This window comes from Stegostoma tigrinum, chromosome 1, assembly GCF_030684315.1.
Source record: "Stegostoma tigrinum isolate sSteTig4 chromosome 1, sSteTig4.hap1, whole genome shotgun sequence".
Lineage (NCBI taxonomy): Eukaryota > Metazoa > Chordata > Chondrichthyes > Orectolobiformes > Stegostomatidae > Stegostoma > Stegostoma tigrinum.
In genome coordinates, this window is record NC_081354.1 from 338204 (window position 1) to 359700 (window position 21497).

A 21497-nucleotide genomic window follows, 5' to 3' on the forward strand; every position below is an offset into this window, starting at 1 on the left:
AGACAGTCTAACCACGGCCCCTTGACATTCAATGATGTTTCCATCACTGAATCTCCCACTATCAACATTGCCAGAAACTCAATTAGACTTACCACATAAACATAGTGGCTGTAAGAGTATGTCAGAGGCTAGAATACTGTGGCGAGTAACACACCTCCTGACTTCTCAAAGCCTGTCTCCTTTCCAAAGCACAAGTCAGGAGTGTGATAGAATACTCCCCACTTGCTCAGATGGGTGCAGCTCCAACAACATTCAAGAAGCTTGACACCATGTAGGATAAAGCAGCCCACATGATTGGGCACTGCATCCTCTTCCTCCACTCCCAATGCTCAGTAGCAACAGTATGTATTATATTGCAAGATGCACTGCAGAAATCCTCAGATAGCACCTTCCAAATCCGTGACCACTTCCATCTAGAAGGACAAGGGCTGCAGGTATATGACCACCTACAAGTTCCCCTCCAAGCCACTCTCCGCGCTGATTTGGAAATATATCGCTGTTCCTTCACTGTTACGGAGTCAAAATCCTGGAATTCCCTCCCTGGTGACATTGTGTGTGTATCTACAGCAGGTGGACTGCAGTGGTTCAAGAAGGCAGGTCACCACCACCTTCTGACAGGTAACTGAGGATGGGAAGTAAATGCTGGTCCAGCCAGCGATGCCCACATTGTACAAATGAACAAATAAAAAAAACTTCTTCACTCACCCAGTATACCACCATCAATTTTGGTGTCATCTGCAAACTTACTAACCATATCTCCAATATTCATCCAAATTATTTATATAAATGACAAAGTAAAGCCAGTATCTGTCCCTTCTGAAGAGTTGACATCCTTCCTTAAATAAGGAAATTAAAATTGCACATTTTATTTGAGTGGTTTCATCTATGCCTCGTATAACTGAAACATAACAACCATGCTTTTATGTTGAATTCCTCTGTAATGAAGGATTCTATGAGCTTTCTTTGCTGCATCTGCATATGAACTTTTTGTGATCCATTTGCTGAAGTACTTGAATCTCTCTGCATCTGGATTTTTGAGGTGGTTTTCCAGTTAAGCAGTTCTATGATACTGTACTTTGATATTCATTAGAATGTTCTGAATCCATAAACCAACAATCATGCCCCTACGCTCAATCACAATTTACCCCACCCCAGCTCTTGAAATTCTTGCCATTTTCTCCAAATTAGCCTCTATTTCTGAAAAGTAACTTCTGTCTACTACAGCTCATGGAAGTTGACAAAAGGTAGAAAAAGAAACCTCCTGCACTGCCACAATGATGCCACCCGAAGGTTGCAGGAACAGCAACTCGTATTCCGCCTGGGAACCCTGCAGCCATATGGTATCAATGTGGACTTCACCAGTTTAAAAATCTCCCCTTCCCCTACTGCATCCCTAAACCAGCCCAGTTCGTCCCCTCCCCCCACTGCACCACACAACCAGCCCAGCTCTTCCCCCCCACCCACTGCATCCCAAAACCAGTCCAACCTGTCTCTACCTCCCTAACCGGTTCTTCCTCTCACCCATCCCTTCCTCCCACCCCAAGCCGCTCCCCCAGCTACCTACTAACCCCATCCCACCTCCTTGACCTGTCCGTCTTCCCTGGACTGACCTATCCCCTCCCTACCTCCCCACCTACACTCTCTCCACCTATCTTCTTTACTCTCCATCTTCGGTCCGCCTCCCCCTCTCTCCCTATTTATTCCAGTTCCCTCTCCCCATCCCCCTCTCTGATGAAGGGTCTAGGCCCGAAACGTCAGCTTTTGTGCTCCTGAGATGCTGCTTGGCCTGCTGTGTTCATCCAGCCTCACATTTTATTATCTTGGAATTCTCCAGCATCTGCAGTTCCCATTATCTCTGATACCATTTTCTGCCATTGCACTGAATCCTCATGTGAATCAGTTTCTCAAGTGCACAGCCCCCTACTCCGTCAGAGAGGCAGACATGTGATTATCTCTGGTTTATTATTTGGGATGATTGTCAGTGGCAGAACCATGAACTGATACTTGGTACATTGCAACTTTATAGCAGCTACTGAACATTTGGCAAAATCAACAGGTTCCACCATGTCTTCAATGCAAATATGTGAATAACATGTCATACTCTGTGAGATAGCAAGAACTACAGGTGCCCTGATGAACGGTATAGACCCAAAATGTCGACTTTTCTGCTCCTCTGATGCTGCCCAACCTGCCGTGTTCCTTTAGCTCTACGTTGGTATGTTGTACTCTCTAATTGCTGAATAATTAATGACCCACAAAGTATTTGTTATTTGCTTTTCTCCCTTTTATCCTGATGTGCCTTCATTCACTGCCCCTATGAAGAATGTGATCTAAAAATACCACCCAAGGAATTTGCCTGTGTTGCTTCATAGCTGACTTTTAGAAGCTGAGAAAAGTAACATCAGAATACAGGGCTGCAGACCAATGCTGGCGGTTAGGATGAGAGTGGTTGGCTCATTTTTCCACTGATGCAGACATAATGGCCAAGTAGCCTCCTTCTGTGCCGTAAACATGCTCTGATGATTAAAATGTAAAGAGATGTATCAGATTATTCAAGATTTACGCCAACAAGGGGCAAAGCCACATTAGATTTGGTACTGGGTAATGAGCCCAGGTGTTAGATTTGGAAGTAGGTGAGCACTTAGGTGAAAGCAATCACAATTCTGTTATGTTTACTTTAGTGATGGAAAGGGATAGGTGTATACCACTGGGCAAGAGTTATAGCTGGGGGAAAGGCAATACGATGAGTTTAGGCACGATATGGGGAAGGAAACTGCAGGGGATGGGCACATTAGAAATATGGAGCCTATTCAAGGAAAAGCTCCTGTGTGTCCTAGATAAGTATGTACCTGTCAGACAGGGAGGAAGCTGTAGAGCGCGGGAGCCGTGGGTTATGAAGGAAGTGGAATCTCTGGTCAAGAGGAAAAAGAAGGCTTATGTTAGGATGAGATGTGAAGGCTCAATTAGGGCGCTTGAGGGCTATGAGGTAGCCAGGAAGGACTGAAAGAGAGAGCTCAGAAGAGCTAGGAGGAGACATGAGAAGTTGTTGGCGGATAGGATCAGGATAAACCCTAAGGCTTTCTATTGGTATTTAAGGAATAAAAGAATGACGAAAGTAAGATTAGGCCCAATCAAGGATAGTAGTGGTAAGTTGTGTGTGGAGTCAGAGGAGATAGGGGAAGCACTAAATGATTATTTTTCGACAGTATTCACTCTAGAAAACGACAATGTTGTTGAGGAGAATACTGAGATACAGGTTACTAGACTAGGTGGGATTGAGGTTCACAAGGAAGAGGTATTAGAAACCCTACAGAGTGTGAAGATAGATAAGTCCCCTGGACCGGATGGGATTTATCCTAGGATCCTCTGAGAAGCCAGGGAGGAGATTGCCGAGCCTTTGGCATTGATATTTAACGCGTCATTGTCTACAGGAATAGTGCCAGATGACTGGAGGATAGCAAATGTGGTTCCTCTGTTCAAGAAGGGGAGTAGAGACAACCCTGGTAATTATAGACCAGTGAGCCTTACCTCAGTTGTTGGTAAAGTGTTGGAAAAGGTTATAAGAGATAGGATTTATAATCATCTAGAAAAGAATAAATTGATTAGGGATAGTCAGCACAGTTTTGTGAAGGGAAGGTCGTGCCTCACAAACCTTATTGAGTTCTTTGAGAAGGTGACCAAACAGGTAGATGAGAGTAAACCGGTTGATGTGGTGTATATGGATTTCAGCAAGGCTTTCGATAAGGTTCCCCACAGTAGGCTATTGTACAAAATGTGGAGGAATGGGATTGTGGGAGATATAGCAGTTTGGATCAGAAATTGGCTTGCTGAAAGAAGACAGAGGGTGGTAGTTGATCGGAAATGTTCATCCTGGAGAGCAGTTACTAGTGGTGTACCGCAAGGGTCGGTGTTGGGTCCACTGCTGTTTGTCATTTTTATAAATGACCTGGAAGAGGGCGTAGCAGGATGGGTTAGTAAATTTGCAGACGACACTAAGGTCGGTGGAGTTGTGGATAGTGACGAAGGATTCTGTAGGTTGTAGAGAGACATAGATCAGCTGCAGAGCTGGACTGAGTGGTGGCAAATGGAGTTTATTGCGGACAAGTGTGAGGTGATGCACTTTGGTAGGAGTAACCAGAAGGCAAAGTACTGGGCTAATGGTAAGATTCTTGGTCGTGTAGATGAGCGGAGAGATCTCGGTGTCCATGTACGCAGATCCTTTAAAGTTGCCATCCAGGTTGACAGGGCTATTAAGAAGGCATACAGTGTTTTAGCTTTTATTAATAGAGGGATCGAGTTCCGGAACCAAGAGGTTATGGTGAAGCTGTACAAAACTCTGGTGTGGCCGCACTTGGAGTATTGTGCACAGTTCTGGTCACTGCATTATAAGAAGGATGTGGAAGCTTTGGAAGGGGTGCAGAGGAGATTTACTAGGATGTTGCCTGGTATGGAGGGAAGGTCTTACAAGGAAACGCTGAGGGACTTGAGTCTGTTTTCATTAGAGAGAAGAAGGTTGAGAGGTGACTTAATAGAAACATATAAAATAATCAGAGGGTTAGATAGGGTGGATAGGCAGAGCCTTTTTCCTAGGATGGTGACGGCGAACACGAGGGGGCATAGCTTTAAATTGAGGGGTGAGAGACATAGGACAGATGTCAGAGGTAGTTTCTTTACTCCGAGAGTAGTAAGGGAATGGAACGCTTTGCCTGCAACGGTAGTAGATTTGGCAACTTTAAGTACATTTAAGTCATCATTGGACAAGCACATGGACGTACATGGAATAGTGTATTTTAGATGGGCTTCAGATTGGTATGACAGGTCGGCACAACATCGAGGGCCAAAGGGCCTGTACTGTGCTGTAATGTTCTATGTTCTATTACAGGAGTGCCTAAACTCCTCTGTCTTATGTTTTTTGGAAAGATTTCTCAGACTATATTTCAAAGACTTTGTAGGTCAAGTTAATCTTAAAAATCTGTTTAAAATATGTTTCTTCACGGAGAATGGGATTGAATTTATTTAATCCTTTAACGTTTCTAAACAAAATTGAATTTCATTCAGAAATACGAAAACCAAATATCTTATGTTAAATTGAGCGTGATTGTCGTCTGAGAATGGGGGTGAGAATCTAAAGCATGCTGTAATTGCAGAAGTTCAACTGTGAGCCGTGCTTCCATCAAAAGAGATTCTACCCTTAATCACATCCCTTCTCAGTCTGCCTTCAAAGTTTGAAATTTTGTACAAACTTAATTTCACACCAATATTGAAGTTGCTTTGCGGAGTTTATCAATGTTTCTGCAGTAGCCTAGGAGATAGCTGATGTCTCAATGGTCATGTAAGAGACTGTACTGTGTGATATACAGCTAAATTCCAGTTCCATTTCTATCATAAAATTGAAACAAGAAAGGGCTTAGCTTGGTATTAATAAATCTACTACATTTTCTTCCTTTACTGAATTAAATCTCATCATTGTAGCTTAGTAAGGAGATCAAAAGCAGCCTTAATAGAAACTTTACTTTTGGGAGTATTTCACTAAAGCAGAGCTGTAGGATATTTATGAAGCTCAAGATAATTGTTTTGCAACCATTATTTAATAAGTACATTTTGCTCTTCCAACAAGTGCCAACAGATCTTCATTGTTTTGGTTAAACAGCTGCTTTTGTGGAAGAATGACTTCAGCTGCTGTGCTGCTCTCAGCTCTGATTTCCACAGGACCATAAAAATATCGTGGCAGCCTTAGCATGAGAGTATGTAATTTTGAGATACCGGATGGGATGTAGGGTGACTGCCTGCAGGGCTGGGTGTGTTTTGATCCATGCTAAAGCATTAATCAAAGATAGAATTTATGTCATTGTTGAAACTTTTTGCTATTGGTCAGGCGGATGCTGAGTCCATATCAGTATTTATTTTGCCAACTGTGCCTACACTTTCCTTTAACACAGAGATCACCAAGAAAATTCAAAGACTTCCTTTTAAATAAGTGTTTTTCACGCTCGTAGTGTGCATTCAATGTATAACTAATGTTGAAAAACTTGTATTGAGTGTTTGGCAATGAACATTGATAATTTGTGCAGCAAGATCATCCTCTTCTTAGAACGCTGACGAGACCGAGAGAGTTTGCTTTTCCTGTGTTAGCTTCAACCACCTACATGTTTGCAAAACCTGTTTGGTTTAATTTTGGGTGTTGGCTGTAGTTTGCACAATACCTATGAAAGCGCTATGCCATAATTTAACAAGTTGTAGCCTGCCTGAAAAACTTGCAAGTTGAGAATTACCTTGCCGCTGTTAAAACATTTATATTATATGTCCCATTTCAACCCACTAACTGTTGCATTTTTGTTATTCCATTTTGAAAAATATTTGTAGCAGCATGATTTGCTTGTATTAGAGAAGGGGTGGATGAGGGAGGCTGTCAAACCTGTTCAGCTTTCAGTCTAAACTTGGACTGGGGACCTTGAAGATAAATTGTAATTTTTCTGATGTGAGCCTAAAGATTGGTTGTGTTTTACTGATGGTAATTTCCTGAGAATATCTAAATATATTCACAAAGGTTCGCTATAAGCTACTAAGGAGTGAAATTAGCACGCCCTTTTTTACATAAATAAGTGTGTGCTGGAGATGAGATGAAGTAGGTCTATGAGGGTTGGATGGAGCAAACATGGGGAAAACGAAGTGTTTACACCTAACCATGATAGGATTGCGGTTGCATGAAAATGGATAGAGCAAGGGTAGGATAAGGTAGAGAACAGCATGGTAAAGTGAGATGGGCTGTGAATAGACTTCCTGTATCACTTCAGCTTCTTTACCAATATTGTTGAATAGTTGTTCCTAAATTTGCACATCTTTGCATGTCTCGCGTAGCTGCTGTCTGGTAAACCCCAGTTAGCTGCTACAACTAAGGATGTCTTGCTCATTTTCTTAGTTTTGAAGTATGATAAACCAGTAAGGCAAATAAGAAAGTGATGTTAGCCACTGACCCACATTTAACTGTGGTGCACATGGGTATTAATGTGATATCAACGAGATGCCAATTCTTCCTTTGAGCTAAACAAAGCAAGCTTTAAGTACAAGTTCTGTGAAATACTGTACTTAAATTTATGAACTTTATTCTTACGAATCAAACAACTGCCTTGTTGCATTAGAATGTAAATGGGAGAGGAATAGGCTATCTCGCCTGTCAAGCCTGCTCTGCCATTTGATAAGATCATGGCTGATCATTTTGTGGACTTAGCTCCATTTACCTGCCTGCTAACCATAGCCTTTATTTCCTTTACTGTTCAAAAATATATCTAACTTTGTCTTAAAAACATCAATGAGATGGCCTCAACTGCTTCACTGGGCAGGGAATTCTACAGATCCACAATCCTTTGGGTGAAGGAAGTCCTATGTCAACTCAGTCTTAAATCTGCTTCCCCTTATTTTGAGGCTATGCCCCCTGGTTGTAGTTTTATCCTCCAGTGGAAACAAACTCTGGTTTCTTTCTTATCTATTCCCTTCATAACTTTATACGTTTCTATAAGATCCTCCCCCATTCTTCCAAATTCCAATGAGTATAGTCTGCTCAATCTCTCCTGTACTGTAATTTTCCAGTTTATTCGTAGTTATTGAGAGGCATTTGGAATCAAAATACTAATTTGATTCACTCGACAGATCTGCACTGATTGTCAGTTTTTAATTTTAAAAGCCATATTTCAGGTCAAAATAGTGACCATGCAAAGTACATTGGTTGAAGTAAACTTCCATGACTAAATGGTATTTACTAATTATTAGTGAAACATTGTTCCTAGATAAATAAAGTGGTTTGACTTGAGTTTGACTGCAAAAATATTTTACTTTTTCCTTCTGTGAATAATTATCTTTTTACTGAGCTATACACAGTTAACACTGCATGTTATGCTTTTTAAAATGGAATTACAATAAGCAGGGGAATGTGTTAGTTTCAGCACCAAGGGTAAGGATAAAAAAGAAAATATTGTCCGAATCTGTCGGTAGAATAAGTATATTTGTATGAACTAATGATTATGGTGATAGCAGAACATGCTCAGTTTAATTTGTGAGCTGACATAACCCTGTATGATTAATGGTGCCTTTCTAATTCGACAGTGTGCGAGTTACATGTCCATGTTGATTGTGGCCCCTTTGCTTGCAGTGACTGTCGGCGATGCCACCAGGATGGACAGTATGATCGGGTGAGTACAAGAGACTATAACTTACAGGAACCAAATTAGGCTATTTGACCCATTGGGTCTGCTCCACCATTTAATCATGGCTGATATGTCTGTCAACCCCATTCTCCTCCCTTTACCCAGTAACCCATGATCCCTTAACAATCAAGAACCTATCTATCTCTGTCTTAAATACACTCAGTGACTTGGCCTCCACAGCCTTACATGGCAATGAGTTCCACGGAGTCACCACCCTCTGGCTGAAGAAATTCCTCGTCATCTCAGGTTTAAAGGGGTTGTCCCTTCAGTGGAGGCTGTGCCCGCGTATCTTAGTCCGTCCTACTAGTATAAACATCTTCTCCACATCCACTGTATCCAGGTCTCTCAGTATTCTGTAAGTTTCAATCAGACACCCCCTCATCTTTTTAAAATCTGGGTACAGACCCAGAGTCCTCCTGTGACAAGTCCTTTACCTTGGGTCATTCCTGTAAATCTCCTCTGGGCATCTCTCCAAGGCCAACACAACCTTCCTTTGAAACTGGGCCCAAAATTACTCTCAATATTCCAAATGCAGTCTGATCAGTACTTAATACAGCCTGCGCAGTGCATCTGTGCTCTTTTTGCTTTTTTATTCATTCATGGGTTGGGGGTATCACTGACGAGGCAGCATTTATTGCCCATCCCTAAGTGCCCAGAGGGCAGTTCGGAGTCAACCACATTGCTGTGGGTCTGGAGTCGCATGTAGGCCAGACCAGGTAAGGATGGCAGTTTCCTTCCCTAAAAGACATTAGTGAACCAGATGGGTTTTTCGGACAATTGATATTGGATTCATGATCATCGATAGACTGTTCAGTCCACATATTTTATTGAATTCAAATTTCACCATCTGCCATGGTAAGATTTGAACCTGGGTCCCCAGAACATTATCTAGGTCTCTGGGTTAACAGTCCAGCAATAATACCCTTGTATTTTAGTGCTCTCAAAATGAATGTTGATATTGTATTTATCATCCTAACTGCCAACTGAACCTGCCTTTTAACCTTAAGAGAATCCTGAACTGGGACTCCCAAGTGCCTTTGCGTATTAGATTTTTAAATCCTATCTCTGTTCAGAAAATAGCCCACATCTCTATTCTTCCTATCCATGGGCATAGCCTCACACTTTTCCACACTGTATTCCATCTGCCAGCTCTTTGCCCACGCATTTAGCCTGTCCAGTTCTTCTGCAACCACCTTATTTCCTCAATGCTACCTGCCCCTCCATCTATCTGTGTCATCTGCAAACTCAGCAACAATGCCTTCAGTTCCTTTGCCTAGATTGTTAACGTGTAACATGAATAGTTGTGGTCCCAACTCTGACTCCTACAGAACTCCACTAGTCATCAGTTGCCATCCTAAAAAAACCCTTTATCTCCCCTCTCTGCCTTCTACCAGTCAGCGAATCCTGTATCCATGTCAGTATCTTGCCCCTAACGCCTTGGGCTCTTATCTGATTCAACAGCCTCTTGTCTGGCAGCTTGTCAATGGCCTCTTAGAAACCAAAATAGACCATGTTTACTGGTTATCCTTTGTCGAAATTTCTCCTCAAAGAAATCTACGAGATTTGTCAGGCATAACCTCCCCTTGACGAAGATGTGCTGACTCAGCCCTATTTTGCCATGGGAGGAAGCAACAGCTGACATTCCCTGAAGCAATTCTGTCAATGTTATAATCACACAAAAATCAAGTCAAACATTGTTCATTACTGGCCTGTATGTACTGAAGCACTATTATGATAGCAGTGATTAGCAACATAAACCTTTCCAAGTGATGAAGACTGGCTAATGTGAAAACTTAAATTTCTGATATGATTAACAATATGGTTTTCAGTAGTCACTCAAATAAATGAAAGAAGGGTAGAAAGTTTTTGTAAAGCTAGGAAAAGCAAAAGAATAACTAAAGAAAGAGTAGAATTGATTAAAGTTGAATTGGATTGGGGGAAGACGTGGTCAAGCAACTAAATATGTTTGCCCTAAAGAAGTTTCATAGTAGAAGTGTCGCATTCGAAATGAGAGGTTGCAAAGGAGGAAGTAGAGAATTTAGGATAGCCATAGATAAACTAAGCCATAGATAACGCTAAAATGTTGATTTAACTTGAGTATGCAAGCGATTGAACCTGATAGTTCAGATCATTACTCCGTGAACTTCTTTGGATATAGAAATTCCAGAGGATTAGTGTATTGCCAATTTAATAACTCCTTTCAGAAGAGGTAGGCGATGGCTTACTGGTTTTATTGCTGGATTATTAATCCAGAGACCCGGATAATGTTTCGGGCACCTGGGTTTGAATTCCACCATGGCAGATGGTGGAACTTGAAATCAATAATAGTCTGGAATTAAGAGCCTAATGGTGACCATGAAACCATTGTCAATTTTCAGGAAAAAGTGCACCATCTGGTTTGATAATGCCCTTTAGGGAAGGAAATCTGCCATTATCTGGCCTGGCCTCCATGTGACTCCAGACCTATAGCGATGTGGTTGTCATAACTACCCTCTGAGCAGTTGGGGATGGGCAATAAATGCTGGCATAGCCAGTGCTGCCCAAACCTATGGATGAATTTTTTAAAAAAAAGGATGAGTCAGCAAACTAACCTCGGTTCTTGCATTGGTCAAGAAATTAGACTGATCATCATAGCATTGACTAAAGTAACACTGGGTGAGCTCATTGTGCTCAATCTAGAATAAAACAAATGCCAACAAATAAAATAACAAAAATCATGGATTCGTTAAGGATAAGTAAAAAGGATTTGTAAAAGTTAGATGTCTCTTGCTAAATACAATGGCGTTTCTTGGCATGGGGAGATGTTTGAGAATGACGTATTGAATAAAATGCAGTGAATCTTGTCTATGTGGCTTTTGGTAGAACTAAGAATCTCTACAGTGTGGAAAGAGGCCATTTGGCCCATTGAGTTCACACCAACCCTCCTGTAAGTCCACATTTAGCCATGGCTAAGCCACCTAACCTGCATGTCCCTGGACGCTGTTGGACAATTTAGAATGGCCGATGCACCTAACTAGCACATATTTGGACTGTGGGAAGGAGCCAGAGTGCTCAGTGGCAACTCATTGCAGGCATGGGGAGAATGGTCAAACTCAATGCAAACTGTCACCATTGGTGGGAATCGAATCCTGGCCCCTGGCACTACGAGGCAGCAGTGCTAACCACTGATCCATGGTGCGGTCCAAAGTTTCAAAAGGTGATTTGAGGAGACTTACACAGGAAACTTCACAACTAACACAAGTGGTATTGAAGAGAATGTGTTAATGTTCTCCTAAAGAAACATTTAGACTTTTTATAAATAGCACAGGATGAATAGATCCTTTGAGTTGCTACAGTTGGCAAAAGCTTGTGATTTAAGTAACATGCCATTGGATATGAATTGAATCAAATTAGCTTTATTATCACATGCATTGAAGTGAGTACCTTGAAAAGTTTATACATGACCACTTACGGCACCATCTTAGGTTCTTCAGTTACAAGATCTTAGAAAATAGAGAAATAAAAAGTCCAGCATTGCAGAAAGAAAATTTCAGAGCAATCACTCTTACTGCAAGGAAGAATAAATAGTTTGGAAGTAAAAACAATTTGTCTTCAGCTTATCATTCATAATCTCCCGGAGCAGAAGATATGTCTGAAGGCTGGGGCCGCTGCTGGAGTCGTCTCTGTGAATGAAGTTTATTGTCAAGAATGCCCCAATGTTTGGGGCAAAAATTCCCGTGTTACTGTTTGCTGCTGGAAATAGAACATAGAACATTACAGCGCAGTACAGGCCCTTCGACCCTCGAAGTTGTGCCGACCTGTGAAACCAATCTGAAGCCCATCTAACCTACACTATTACATTATCATGTATATGTTTATCCAATGACTATTTAAATGCCCTTAATGAATCCACAAGATTTGGTCCTTATGAACTAATATGCAGACGTGAGGTGGGAAGACCCCTTAAAGAAACAAAGAAACCTACAGCACAGGAACAGGCCCTTCGGCCCTCCAAGCCTGGGCCGATCAAGATCCTCTGTCTAACCTGTCATCTATTTTCTAATGGTCTGTGTCCATTTGCTCCCTGCCCATCCATGTACCTGTCCAAATATATCTTAAAAGAAGCTAACGTGTCTGCATCTACCACCTCTGCTGGCAACGCGTTCTAGGCACCCTCTATGTAAAGAACTTTCCACGCATGTCTTCCTTAAACTTTCCTCCTCTCACTTTGAACTCATGACCCCTAGTAATTGAGTCCCCCACTCTGGGGAAAAAGCTTTTTGCTATCCACCCTGTCTATACCCCTCATGATTTTGTAGACCTCAATCAGGTCCCCCCTCAATCTCCGTCTTTCTAATGAAAATAATCCTTATCTACTCAACCTCTCTTCACAGCTAGCACCCTCCACACCAGGCAACATCCTGGTGAACCTCCTCAGCACCCTCTCCAAAGCATCCACATCCTTTTGGTAATGTGGCGACCAGAACTGTACACAGTACTCCAAATGTGGCCGAACCAAAGTCCTATACAACTGCAACATGACCTGCCAACTCTTGTACTCAATACCCTGCCCAATGAAGGAAAGCATGCCATATGCCTTTTTGACCACCCTATTGACCTGTGTTGTCACCTCCAGGGAACAATGGACCTGAACACCCAGATCTCTCTGTTCATCAATTTTCCCTAGGACTTTTCCATTTACTGTATAGTTCACCCTTGAATTTGATCTTCCAAAATGCATCCCCTCGCATTTGCCCGGATTGAACTCCATCTCCATTTATCTGCCCAACTCTCCAGTCTATCTATATTCTGCTGTAATCTCTGACAGTCCCCTTCACTATCAGCTACTCCACCAATCTTAGTGTCATCAGCAAACTTGCTGATCAGACCACCTACACCTTCCTCCAGATCATTTACATATATCACAAATAACAGTGGTCCCAGCACAGATCCCTGTGGAACACCACTGGTCACAGGTCTCCAATTTGAGAAACTTCCTTCTACTACTACCTTCTGTCTCTTGTTGCCTAGCCAGTTTTTTTATCCATCTAGCTAGCACACCCTGGACCCCATGTGACTTCACTTCACTTTCTCCATCAACCTGCCATGGGGAACCTTATCAAACGCCTTACTGAAGTCCATGTATGTGACATCTACAGCCTTTCCCTCATCAATCAACTTTGTCACGTCCTCAAAGAATTCTATTAAGTTGGTAAGACATGACCTTCCCTGCACAAAACCATGTTGCCTATCACTGATAAGCCCATTTTCTTCCAAATGGGAATAGATCCTATCCCTCAGTATCTTCTCCAGTAGCTTCCCAACCACTGATGTCAGGCACACCGGTCGATAATTACCTGGATTATCCTTGCTGCCCTTCTTAAACAAGGGGACAACATTAGCAAGTCTCTAGTCCTCTGGGACCTCACCCGTGTCTAAGGATGCTGTAAATATATCTGTTAAGGCCCGGGCTATTTCCTCTCTCACTTCCCTCAATAACCTGGGATAGATCCCATCCGGACCTGGGGACTTGTCCACCTTAATGTCTTTTAGGATACCTAACACTTCCTCCTTCCTTATGTCAACTTGACCTAGAGTAAGCAAACATCTATCCCTACTCTCAACATCCATCATGTCCCTCTCCTCGGTGAATACCGATGCAAAGTACTCGTTAAGAATGACACCCATTTTCTCTGAATCATCACATCACTTTCCTTCTTTGTCCTTAAGTGGGCCAATCCTTTCTCTAGTTACCCTCTTGCTCTTTATATATGAATAAAAGGCTTTGGGATTTTCCTTAACCATGTTTGCCAGCAATATCTCAAGTCGTCTCTTAGCCCTCTTAATCCCTCGTTTCAGATTCGCTCTACATTCCCCATATTCTTCCAAAGCTTCGTCTGTCTTCAGTCACCTAGACCTCATGTATGCTTCCTTTTTCCTCTTGGCTAGTCTCACAATTTCACCTGTCATCCATGGATCCCTAATCTTGCCTTTTCTCTTCATTTTCACAGGAACATGTCTCTCCTGCACGCTAATCAACCTCTCCTTAAAAGCCTCCCACATATCAAATGTGGATTTACCTTCAAACAGTTTCTCCCAATCTACATTCCTCAGATCCTGCCGAATCTTGGTATAGTCGGCCTTGCCCCAGTTTAGTACTCTTGCTTTACGACCACTCCTATCCTTGTCCATCAGTATTGTAAAACTTACGGAATTGTGGTCGCTGTTTCCAAAGTAGTCCCCTACTGTAATTTCAACCAGCTGGCCGGGTTCATTCCCCAACACCAGGTCCAGTATGGCCCCTTCCCGAGTTGGACTACATACATACTGCTCTAGAAAACGCTCCTGGCCACACCTTACAAATTCTGCTCTGTCTTGTCCCCTAACACTGAGTGAATCCCAGTCAATGTTGGGAAAATTAAAATCTCCCATCACCACCACCCTGTTTCTCCTACACCTTTCCATTATCTGTTTACATATTTGTACCTCTATCTCACGCTTGCTGTTGGGAGGCCTGTAGTACAGCCCCAACATTGTTACTGCATCCTTCCTATTTCTGAGTTCTACCCATATTGCCTCACTGCTTGAGTCCTCCATGGGGCCCTCCTTCAGTGCAGCTGTGATATCGTCTTTGACCATTACTGCAACTCCTCCACCCCTTTTACCTCCCTCTCTACCCTGTCTGAAACATCGATATCCTGGGACAAAAAGTTGCCAATCATGCCCTTCCCTCAACCAAGTCTCAGTAATAGCAATAACATCATACCTCCAGGTACCGATCCAAGCCCTAAGCTCATCTGCCTTATCTACTACACTTCTCGCATTAAAACAAATGCACCTCAGACCACCTGTCCCTTTGTCTTCATCATCTGCTCCCCAACTACTTTTCCCTTTAGTCACACTGACTCCATTATCTAGTTCCCTACAGGCTTTTGTTTCTCCCTCTTTTCTGTCCAATATTTGGTTCCCATCCCATTAAATGGGTTAAGAAAAAAAATTATATCCCAAAACTCAGACTACACTTCCAGTCTGTCAAATTTTGAAAAAACATTAACCAAAACTCATGAGATGGTCAAAAAAGCATTTGAGTATTGTTCAATACAGTGTGAAATCTAGAGCATACAAACGGGCTAAAACTTACGTGTCACTAGGAATTCATTAAAGCAATGTTCAATGGACGGTATCAAATCAAAACAATGCTCAGTAATATGAAGATAACAAAGTGTGAAGCTGGATGAACACAGCAGGCGAAGCAGCATCTCAGGAGCACAAAAGCTGACGTTTCAGGCCTAGACCCATCATCCCCCTCTCTGACGAAGGGTCTAGGCCTGAAACATCAGCTTTTGTGCTCCTGAGATGCTGCTTGTCCTGCTGTGTTCATCCAGCTTCACACTTTGTTGGCATGGATTCTCCAACATCTGCAGTTCACATTATCTCTGGTCTCAGTGATATGAATTTTGATTTATTTTTTGACTGGCAGGCTACTGCAGTGATTGATGGTTGGACCCCAGATATTCATAATGTATATTGATGATTTGGAGGAGGGAACTAAATGCAATATGTCAATACTTGCAGATAGCACATAGCGATTTGGGAGGGTGAGCTGTGAGGAGCATGCAGAGATGTTGGAGTGTGATTTGGACTGGCTGAGTAAGTGGGCACATCGATGTCAGCTGCAGTATAATGTGGACAAGTATGAGGTTATCCATTTTGGCAGCAAAAGTGGGTAGGAAAATGATTTCAATGGCTGTAAATCAAGAGATGGCAATGTTCTAGATGATCTGGGTGTCGTCATGCACCACTTACTGAAAGCAGGCATGTGGGTGTAGCAGGCAGTAAAGAAGACAAAATATATGTTGGCTTTCATAACAAGAGGATTTGAGTACAGGAACTAGGATATCTTGCTACAATTATACAGGGCACTGGTGAGGCCACATCTGGAGCATTGTGTCCTGTTTGGGTCTCCTTATCTGAAGAAGGATGTTCTTGCTGTAGGGGGAGTGTAGTGATGATTTACTGAATTATTACCTGAGATGTCAAGACCAGCATATGAGGAGAGACTGAGTTGTTGTGGATTATATTCACTGGAGTTCAGAAGAATGAGAGGGGAAATCTCAATGATAACTATAAAATTCTAACAGGACAAGACAGGTTAGATGTAGGAAGGATGCTCCCGATGGTGGATGAGTCCAGAACCAGAGGTTGTAGTTTCAGGGTAATTGGCAAACTTTTTAGAGCCAAGGTAAGGATAAATTTCTTCTCCCGGAGACTGTTGAGTCTGTGGAGTCTATTTACTACCACAGAAAGTCATTGAGACCCAAAACATTGTGTTTTTGAGAAGGTAGTAGATTTAGCTGTTGTCACTTAAGGAATCAAGAGGTGTGGGGAGAGGGTGGGATTAGGGTACTAGGATTGATTATCACAATGAATGGCAGAGCAAGCTCAAGAGTCTGAATGGCCTACCTCTGTACCTATCTATGTTTCTATGTGCTGAATCATCTAGACAGAAGAATCACTGAAGATGTCGTGTTAATATATTGGAGAGAGACAGTTATGTGGAGGTTAAGCAAAACAGAATTGGTGATAGAAATAGTGTGTGAAATAAAAAGATCACAATAATTTGAATTAATCATGAAGTGAAAATTTAAAAGTAGCCTTTCCAGTATGCAGATTGAATAATACAAATGTGCTTAAAAAGTTAAGTTGGATAATATTCAATCTCTCAGAAGTCACATTCAAAAGGTACTACAGAATCATAAACTGACATGTATGTATAGTTGAAAAGAAATGTCTTTGGCTATTCATAATATTATTAGTGGAGATGGATTATATGTTAAATATAACATTCTTGCCAACTCAACTGAGAGAATTTAGCTCAAATGAGGGAAGGGATTAAGTTAATGGTGGCCAATAGCATTATTGAACCAAGGTTTTTATCTGGAGCTCACCTTTTGTGATGATGCTGAAACTGGATGGATCACAAAATCTAAATATTGCAAGTCAATATAAAGGCTGATTCATATCTAATTCCACAAATGGAGGAATGTATCAACAGAATTGAGCAAGCACAATTTTACAAAAATTACTTTTAAAAAAAAAGGTTTTGCCAAGTTCCATTGACCGATAGACTTCAGGAAACATCAATATTTGTAATTCTGGATGGATTTTATCAATGTAAACCCATACCTGTGGAGTGAATATGTACCTATAAGATTTTGGTGACTACCCAACAACGATATTGAAGTATTATGCATCGACAAATTGGTTGTGTTCTGCCAAACGTTAAAGGAATATTTATCCTACTTCAACAAACTTTGACCTCTTCTAAAGAACCAATTTGGTAAGAAGTGAATTTGCCAAGCAAATGCAACTTTTAAGCTATAATATGGAAAAATGGCAAGGTGGACTTCAAAGTAAAAATAAGAGTTATGTTGATTTTCTTTGAATTAATGGCTACATATTGGCATGCATGGATTTTATCAGAAGTTCATTCTAAATTTCAACAGTGATTTTTAGAACATAGAACAATACAGCGCAGAACAGGCCCTTTGGCCCTCGATGTTGCGCTGACCTGTGAACTAATCTAAGCCCCTCCCCCTACACTATCCCATCATTATCCATATGCTTATCCAAGGACTGTTTAAATGCCCCTATTGTAGCTGAGTTAACTACATTAGCAGGCAGGGCGTTCCACGCCCTTACCACTCTCTGAGTAAAGAAGCTGCCTCTGACATCTGTCTTAAATCTATCACCCCTCAATTTGTAGCTATGTCCCCTTGTACAAGCTGAAGTCATCATCCTCGGAAAAAGACTCTCACTGTCCACCCTATCTAATCCTCTGATCATCCTTTGATAAATTTCCTGAAGAAAGGAAAATAACCTGAATGGACAAAAACAACCCTGTAGATCTCTAACTATGTGAAAGCTGCGCTGACAATCACACAGCTTTTAGCAACATCAAATAATGGGAAGGTACTCAATCATGCTGTTGATGCCAGTGAATCCGTTTTGGGCCATTTGGGCAAGAAGGGGAGATGGGGATTGAAAGGTCAATTTGTTGTTTTTCTTCAAAAGCTGATTGTCAGAAGAAATATTCAATATCAGAAAAGAAGTGTTATCTCTATGAAAGTTGGAAATTCACATATTTGGCACTCTGAAGAAAGTACTATTGATATGAACCACAATCCTTTCGCTTTCAGGTGTGATTCTGAGATCTAAAAAATCCAACTTTTGTTGGGGTTTAGTGCTAAAACCATACAACTCAAAAATCATTTGCGGAAGCAAAGCAATGTAACAGTGGATGCATTGAGTAAATATGAAAGAAGATGAATGCCATGATCAAAATGATCTTGTATGGAATATTGTCATTACAAAATTCATTGTATGTTTAATATAAATATATTCCCGTAAATATAACAAATAATGAGAAGGAATGTTGGTAGAAAGTGAAAAAAGCTCTGTAAAGAATGTCTTTTGAATTTTTTTATCTGGTGAATGGCATTATAAAGGTGTATAATATTATTTGAAAATTAGGATTTTAAAATAGAGGAAAGATAAATTTTGATTTTACATCCGTTAATATAAATTTATAATTTCAAGAAATCATGTGATTTTGGTGGTGTCCTACAGGATCCCTGTGATGTTTTTGAAGTGTTTATGAAATGGAACATTTACGACCTTATTGAGAGAAAAGACCAGGGCCAACAAATTTTTTGAGTTCAGTTCAGAATCAAGTTTCATTTCAAGAGAGTAGTTTCACCTTTATAGAAGAGTTTTTGTTTCTGAAGCCTCTTAGTTATGATAATTTATGGAGAGGTTTTCAAATTGTCAGAATTGAAAATACGTACTACAGTTCAAAAGAAGTCTCTTGGCTATCAAAACTGGCAAGGCTTAACTAAGTAAGAAATTGCCCTGTTAAAATAGAAGTGATTCTTCACTGGTGCAAAAATAAAGTTGCTGGAAAAGCTCAGCAGGCCTGGCAGCATCTGTGGAGGAGAAAACAGAGTTAATGTTTTGGGCCCAGTGACCCTTCCTCACTGGACCCGAAATGTTTACTCCGTTTTCTCCTCCACAGATGCTGCCAAATCTGCTGAGCTTTTCTAGCAACTTTGTTTTTGTTCCTGATTTACAGCATCCACAATTCTTTTGGTTTTGATTCTTCACTGGGATTGGGCATTTGGAAAGGATATTGCTAGGAAAATGTTCAGTTGTTCTTATTGCTGCTAATGACTAGATTTTTCTGAACTGCATTTTATATAGTTTTGTTTCCTCCCTTTTGTAAAGTAAATTTGCCTTCTTTTCTGAAAGAACATTGACACTTTCTCTGTGTTAGCCTGGGTTACCACCCTTGGGTTGACTGGCTTTGATATGTTGTCCATAGTGTCCGGGGGTGTGTAGATTAAGTGGATTAGTCATGGTAAATATAGAGGTATGAGATAGGTTGGGGTGCTCTTTGGAGGGTAGTGTAAACTTGGTGGGCTGAATGGCCTCTTTCTGCACTGTAAGATTCTGTAACAGCCTTATGTGAATATGTCCAGAGACTAATCACAAAGTTAACTTACTGCGTAATTAAACATATGGTCTCTCAAGCCAGGTTTCACTGGGATCTAAATTTTCCACTATTGCCATTAGCTGGGATTATAAAAATGAATATTCTAACAAAGTATGGGGATTGACATTCACATCTCAGTTATGATGGCATTCATTTGAGACTTAGCGCACTGTGTTACCGTATAGATTCAGATTAGAGATTATTAGACAATTTAATACTTAATTGCATCTTTCCAAATTTGAAGCCTACGAACACTACTTTATCTTGTTCATTTGACAGGAATCTTACCACCATCACTGGAGGGAAGGAAATCTCTCCTCCAGTGCACGCTGTGATGTCTGTAAGAAATCATGTGGCTCTTCAGAAGTGTTATCAGGCATTAGATGTGAATGGTGTGGGACAACAGTAAGTGAACAGTTTAATCAATGGAACTAACTGTTTTGAATATGGAAAAAGATAATGCATAAATTGGTTTTTGCCTTGTGACTTCTGGAAAAATATTTTCCTATAATACATTAAATACTGAAAAAACATTGTCTCTGATGAAGTAATAAATGAGTATTCTAACCAGTTGGAGTATTCCTGACTGTATCCTGTAAATAATTATTTATTTTGACCAATTTAACAACTTACATATTTTCCTGATCTTGACATGAATAGAATGATACCTTCTATTAAATAATTACTGGGTTCCACCAAGCTGTAAGGAGTCACAGAATTATTCTGGACATAACCAACAAATAACCAATTAATTGGCCCAGTTCTGAAGAAGGTTTACTGGACGTGAACGTTAACTCTGCATTCTCTTTGCACATGCTGCCAGACTTACTGACCTTTTCCGATATTTCCTGATTTTGTAGCCAATTAATTCTCCTGATCCGAAACATTTACTACTTGATTTGTTTATTGAATTGATTTATTTGATTTGCTTTGATTTATTGTTGTCACCTACCAAGATACACTGAAAGGTATCATACTTATGTAAGTATATCAGGGTAATAGAATAGAATACAGAATTTAGTGTCTCAGCTGCAGAGAAAGATGATCTCTAATATATGTGAGATCTGTTCATAGAGGGAATTTTGAGGGACAGTATGTACGTGTATTTGGAAAGGCAAGGCCTGATTAGGGATAGCCAACATGGCTTTGTGCGTGGGAAATCATGTTTGACTACTTCTTCAAAAAAAACGCAAATTAAAGGAGAAGGTTGAGAGCAGAACAGTGGATGTGATCTATATGGACTTGAGTAAGGCGTTCAACAAGGTTCCTCGTGGTCGACTGGTTAGCAAGGTTGGAACACATGGAATACGGGGTGAACTAGCCATTTGGATACAGACTGGCTTGAAGGAAGAAACCAGAGGGTGGTGGTGGTGGGTTTCTTTCAGACTAGAGGCCTGTGACCAGAGAGATGCCACAAGGATCGGTGTTGGGTCCACTGTTTTTGCTGTTCATTATAAGCGGTTTGGACTGTGAGTATAACTTGAAATCAGACTGGTTAAAACACAGACAGATTCTGAACAAGGTGTCTCACCTAACATACATTGTCTGACCTGAGATGTCATCTCTGGTATATTGATAAAACCTTTAGTTATGTCACGGTAGTGACTCGAAAGAAGTTCTGGGATTTGCATATTAATTAATCAAAACCTGCATCTCCTTTCTAATTCATGATAGATTTAATAGCCATCTTAGGTTTGTTCAATACATTTGCATCAGTTCTATGACCCTTTGATCTTTTGCCTACAAATTCTGAGTCGGATGCCACC

The 21497-nt window shown here is 41.0% G+C and overlaps 1 protein-coding gene across 3 annotated transcripts in view; it reads left to right on the forward strand.

Moving 5' to 3' along the window:
* Positions 1-21497, forward strand: part of LOC125453563 (diacylglycerol kinase theta) — a 192341-nt gene that overhangs the window by 40832 nt on the left and 130012 nt on the right. For all 3 annotated transcript variants that reach the window (XR_009445713.1, XR_009445715.1, XM_059645677.1), the window contains exons 4-5: positions 8101-8186; positions 20011-20136. Coding sequence is in view for 1 of the 3 variants with exons in the window: in XM_059645677.1 (XP_059501660.1) it covers positions 8101-8186; positions 20011-20136 (212 nt within the window). In the remaining 2 variants the exon portion in view is untranslated. The remainder of the gene's footprint in view (positions 1-8100; positions 8187-20010; positions 20137-21497) is intronic.